Source organism: Hipposideros armiger, unplaced genomic scaffold (genome assembly GCF_001890085.2).
Source record: "Hipposideros armiger isolate ML-2016 unplaced genomic scaffold, ASM189008v1 scaffold_692, whole genome shotgun sequence".
Taxonomy (NCBI): domain Eukaryota; kingdom Metazoa; phylum Chordata; class Mammalia; order Chiroptera; family Hipposideridae; genus Hipposideros; species Hipposideros armiger.
In genome coordinates this window covers 730,787-736,786 of record NW_017732042.1, presented here as the reverse complement: position 1 = coordinate 736,786, position 6,000 = coordinate 730,787, and the positions used below count along the sequence as shown (strand labels likewise).

At 43.0% G+C, this 6,000-nt stretch overlaps 1 protein-coding gene across 2 annotated transcripts in view; it reads right to left on the bottom strand.

Annotated features, from left to right (window-relative positions):
- Positions 1 to 6,000, bottom strand: part of UNC45B (unc-45 myosin chaperone B) — a 29,333-nt gene that overhangs the window by 19,832 nt on the left and 3,501 nt on the right. For both annotated transcript variants that reach the window (XM_019626844.1, XM_019626845.1), the window contains exons 5-7: positions 5,588 to 5,677; positions 2,942 to 3,109; positions 2,237 to 2,405 (exon numbers count right to left, since the gene is read on the bottom strand). In XM_019626844.1, coding sequence (XP_019482389.1) covers positions 2,237 to 2,405; positions 2,942 to 3,109; positions 5,588 to 5,677 — 427 coding nt within the window. The remainder of the gene's footprint in view (positions 1 to 2,236; positions 2,406 to 2,941; positions 3,110 to 5,587; positions 5,678 to 6,000) is intronic.

Sequence of the window (6,000 nt, the reverse complement as noted above, 5' to 3'; positions counted from 1 at the left end):
CAGCGGTTCGATGCCAGCCCGAGCTGAGCAGCCGCTAAGCTACCAATAGGTAGCAGGATGGCTCAGCTAAAAAAAAAAAAAAAAAAAAATTCACACAAGATAATTTTTACCTACTGAAAAAGAAAATATCTTTAGAAATGATAGTATTTAAATCTGGTGAGAATAATTTGAGACTGGAACTGTTATCATCTCTTGGTAAGAGTTCAAATTGTTGCACCCTCTCAGAAAGGAATTTGAAAGTAAGATAGAGAAAGAATATTAGTTATGTTCACAGCCTGTGACCAGGTACTTCCATTTCCAGAATTTGTTCCAAGAAAATAATTACAAATGCAAACTCAGATTTATGTAAAGAATTGAAGGGTTTTCTATAAGCATGCAATTAGAAACAATCTTAATCTCCAATAATATAGAGCTGGTTGATGAATTATGGATGATACATCCATACAATGGAGTATGATGAAATTATTTAAAATCAAGTTTCCTATGCATGACCTGCCTCTGTGATCCTCCCAGGCAAAATTATGCCTAGGGCCTGGATGTGCAGAAAGAAACATGAGTCTATATGAATAATGATAAAACAAATTAATCATTATTAAAGTCAAAACGAATCTTTTTTAAGAATATTAAGTGGTATTCAATACTAATATAATGCTTGGTGAAGGAAAAAACACAAAATTATTCATAGGCAAATTCCAATTTTATTAAATAGATATTAATATGGATGAATTGAAAGATTTATATGGATGGTTAGAAAAAAGGCAGTGATTATAGTGGTTATCTGGAGGGGTGGTTGCAGGTTTTTAGTTTTTTTCGTCTTTACATATTTTTAAAGTTTTCTAAATTTCTCCAATAAGCCTGGTACTTTTGAAGATTGTGATAAAATATGTATAAAATAAAATTTACCATTTTAACCATTTTAAAGTGTACAGCTCAGTGGCATTAAGTACATTTACATTGTTGTGTAGACATCACCACTATCTACCCAGAACTTTTTCATCATCTCAAACTGAAATTCTGTATCCATTAAACAACTCCTCATTCCCTCCTCCCCTGCCCTGAGCAACCACCATTCTACTTCCTGTTTCTATGAGTTGGATGATTTTAGAAACTGCATTTAAGTGGAAGCATACAGTATTTGTCTTTTTGTAACTGGCTAATTTTACTTAACATAATGTCCTCACCTAACATAAGGTTCATCTATGTTGTAGCATGGTTCAGAATTTCATTCCATTTTAAGGCTGAATAATATTCAATCATGTGTATGTGTGTGTGTGTGTGTGTGTGTGTGTGTGTGTGTGCCTGTGTGTGTGCACGCGCGTGCGCACACACACAAAGTAAAAGTCCTCACTTAATGTTGTCGAGGTTCTGAGATTTTAAGAGAAACAGCATATAACAAAACCTATTTTGGGCCAGCCGAGTGGCTCAGTTGGTTAAGACTTGGCTTAAGATCGCGAGCTCTGAGCAACAGGGCCGCCGGTTGGATTCCCACATGGGCCAGTGACGCTGCACCCCAGCTGAGCTGTCGCTGAGCTGCCAACAGGTGGCCGGATGGCTCAGCTGCTGTAACAAGATTGCCTGTTCCATGGTGGGCTACACCCACTCTCAACTAAGACTGAACTCGGCACCTTGAGCTGAGCTGCCGCCCGGATTGTTAACTGGATAGAGAGTGCGCTCTTAACAACAAGGCTGCTGGTTCGACTTCCGCATGGGATGGTCGCTATGCCCACCCGCAACTAAAATTGAACACAGCACCTTGAGCTTAGAGGCCACGAGCTGCTGACAGGCAGCCAAATGGCGACTGGTGTCCTTCACAACAAAGGTTGAAGAACAACAACTTCTGGTCCCCTTCCCCAATTTCCCAACACTGTTCCCCTCCCCCAATTCCCCAATAAAATCTTTAAAAAAAAAACTCAATTTACTGTAGGCAGTTGTATATAAGCAACAGTTAAGTTCCTATGGTATCTCATCAATGTTATAATGAAATTATATTATTCAAGGACCTGCTGTACTGCATTTTGTTTATCCATTCATCCATTGATGGACACCTCTGGGTTGTGGAAGCACCTTTAAGCTATTATACATAATGCTGCCATGCATCTGTTACTTTTATCGTCAGAAAATAAGTACAAAAATAAAACCAGGCCACTTCCACACACAGGGAATGCCCAGTCGGAAGTGGTAACTGACTTTCCCTCGCCCTTACCGCCTTGAACCAAAACTGAAGAATGTCTCTTACCTAGAACCAGGGCCTCCTCCTTCCCACGATGCTCCCGCTTGTCCTCCCCAGACAGAGAGTCAATGATGGCCTGGAGCAGGTTGCAGACGGCCAGAGACATCTCCTCATTCTCTACCGCCATGAGGCTACAGATTCTGTCTATCCGGACTCCATGGAGAATCGCAGTGGCCTAGACCCTCGGCAAGAACCACAGTCAGCTGTCTGCCCTTCCCTTCCGGCTGTCATGCAGGTTATGGAGTGGGAGATAATGGCTCCATGCAGTAGGAAGATAAGCCCAGGGAGCCCATGCTTCGTGGGGTCTGTTGTCTGGGAATGCCCTCAACACAAGCCAGGCTCCTTTCCAGAGGTTTAGAGCCACCAGCCACATGGAGCCACTGAGCACTTGCAATGCGGCAAATCCACATTGAAATGCACAGTAAGTACAAAATACACACTGGGTTTTGAAGACTTAGTATGAAAAAGTGGAAACTATCATAGCCTTTGCATTCAGCACTTCCTCATGAACTAGTTTCAATAACCTTATCTTTGCACAGACCCATTTCCAGCTCAAAGGAAAAACAAAGGGACAATCTCTGTTGAATCTGAGACCATACAACCAAGGCTGGGGAGAACACTTTAGACTTTGCATCAGGGTCTGTTTATCTCTGCCATACGTTCTCGCCTGGGTAGCCATTCATGCCAAACACCCCACATCCAGGCCCTCACCCTAGCTCGGTGGCCACTGCACATGCCCGACAGGGTCCGCACTGCAGCCAGCACCAGCTCAGGCCTCTTGGTGTCCATAAGCTGCAGTAGCAGGGCCACTCCATTGTTCTGGAAGATCCTTTCAGCTCCTGCTTCTTCACGGCCTAGTACAATAAGGTTGTTGGCGGCCTGAAGGAGGGAACAGACAATGTAGGGTCAGGAGGGAGGTTTAGCTGCCAAAGCCTTGGCCATGGGCCAAGTGCAGGGGCTGGTGGGAGGATTGGGTCTTCAAAGCATCTTTAATATTCTTCCACCCTATAATCTATCTCCTGGAAACAGAGCCTGAGAACATAATTCAAAAGAAAAAACACAGTAATGTGCATAAAGACCAACTTGATGAACTATATTACAGTCATTAAAGTCATAAATAAAAGACTACCGAGCCACTTAGAAAAAACATTGGTAAGCAGAATCAGAATCATAGGTTCCCTCTGATTGCACTTATGTGAAAATAAAACTGTGTATATATGCTTATGGATAAGGAGTAAAAAATGGTAGATAAGTGTTCAATTAATTAAACATAGAGGCCATTAGACCAAGGTGGCTTTAATGCTTTAGTAGCCTAACTCAGCAAATCAAACCCTAAGCCTGTAATACCTCAAGGTTAAGAAATGCAAACTTGGGCTGGCCGAGTGGCTCAGTTGGTGAAGAGCACGGGCTCTGAGCAATAGGGTAGCCGGTTTGATTCCCACATGGGCCAGTGAGCTGTGCCAGAGCTGCGCCAAAGCTGAGCTGCCACTGAGCTGCCAACAGCTGGCAGGATGGCTCAGCTGGTGAAAGCACATGCTCCTAACAACAAGGTTTCCGGTTCCATTCCCTAACGGGATGGTGGGCACACGACACCTTGAGCTGAGCGGCCGTGAGCTGCTGATGGGTGGCCAGATGGTGACTGGACTTGGAGCTGAACTAGCTGCGCCCTCCACAACTAAGATTGAAGGACAACAACTTGGCTGTTCCCCTTCCCCAATTCCCCAATAAAAAAAATAAAAATAAAAATAAAAAAGTGCAAATTTAAGAACAACCCATTACAGCCAACAAAGCTTTCCCAAATAGTGCAACTGCTTAATTAATAAAATAATTTCCTTGCTTTGCTTCCACCTTTTTTTCCATAAGTCTTCCCCCCTAGCTTCTGTTTGTGATGCGCTCCTAACCCCATCCTGTTTTGGCACTGCCCAATTCAAATTGATTTTGCCCAAATAAACTCTTAAAATTTTTAATATGCCTCAATTTATCTTTTAACAAAAGTGAAGTGTTTTTACACAGAGAATTATTTTCCTTTAAATAGTTCCTTAAATACGGTTTTGGCATTTTGTTTGTTTAGCTGTTCAGGGTAATCTGAAGTTGCAAGGGTTTCTCCTCAGGAGGTGGAAGGTGGTGGGCAGAGAGAGTGTGAGATGGGTCTTGAACGTCCTGGGTTTGAGTTCTGATTCTGCTACCTACTAGCTGTGTGACCTTGGGCAAGTCATAGCATCTCTCTGGTCCCTAGATTCCTGTCCATAAAATTAGGCAGTTGAGCTAGAAGTTTCCCAAGTGTCTTCCCATCCTAAAGCCTTCCAACCTGAGGACACATGAAACTTAAAAGGCCCCAGATCAGGAGAGGAGGACTGAAGCAGGACCTGAGAACCCAGGGTTGGTTGAAGAACTCAAGAAGCAGAAGTAGAAGGAGGAGGTGGGTTAAAAGATGGACAGTGGGATGCTGGGAAGGGAGCTGATTAGAGAATTCCAAGCAAGTATGACCAGAACCATCATCACTCTATCGGTCAAGGGCTTTGTACTTTTCAAAAGTGCTTTTATCTATAGCAGTAAGTCCTCACAAGAGTTTGTTATAAAGAATATTTGCACATTACATGGACTTATTGACAATAAAAATAACAAAAATTCCCCAGGCATTGTCTGTCAAGGTTTCTTTTCAATTTTTTTTTTTTTTTTTTTTAGCTGAGCCATCCTGCTACCTATTGGCAGCTTAGCGGCTGCTCAGCTCGGGCTGGCCTCGAACCACTGTTGCTCAGAGCTCAAACTCTTGAGCGAGCTCTTAACCAACTGAGCCATTCGGCCGGCCCTTCTTTTCAATTTTTTATATGTCAAGTTCTTATAAATGTAAAACACACTCGGATGTTCAATTTTTTTCCTCTGAAAAAAGACTAGAAGGGAACTGAAAAAAATGCAACAAACTTGGCTAAGAGGATGGTGTTATAAGTAAATCTTTTTGTATTTCAGAATGACTTTTTGCAATATTTTAATGAAATAAAACATTATTTTAATGTATCATTGCTTCTCAGGGTGGAAACTAGGGTGAGGCAAGTGAGAATCTCAAAATACCAAAATCAATGCAATGCCACAAAAAAAACAACAAAACATCAAAAATTTAAATAAAGACAGAATCCTGCTCTGAGACATAACTTTCTTCATTGACCTCACCCTAACCTCTGCCCTTCTTACAGTTCATGTTGATTGCTAAAGTGCTTATTGTCCCCGTTCGCCAAGGAGACGCCCAGTCTCTGGCTCCCTCAACTGTCCAGAGGCTGGGGCGGGGCCTGAGTGGGAAGTACCGTTTCCCTGCGGGTCCAGAGTGCGCCTCTGCTGGTCGCATGGTTGCCCAGCACTCACCTTCTCCAGCCTATCTGCTTCACTGTTTTCGTCCAGGAGGATCTCAAACATCGTCTGTACCCTCGAGTCTGTGGAGAACTGCACACGGAGCTGAGGAAGGAGGAAGGTGTGGGGAAGGAAGCAGGTAGGGGTCCACGTGTTAGTCGTGAATATTAGGGAATCTACCCCTGCACTGTCATTCATTCATGTATTCATTCAACAAACGTTTACTGAACAACTATTGCGTGCCAGACACTGTTGTAGATGCTTAGATGCTAGGGATAAAATGGTGAACAAAATCCAGTCCTTGCCCTCCACAGCTTACAGTCTAGTTACATTCGCTATCCCATTCGGTCATCACAAGTCTTGGAAGTCAAGGGGTCATCACCCCAATTTTGGAGTCTAGTAAACAGTTAGCTATTAGACAGTTAAAT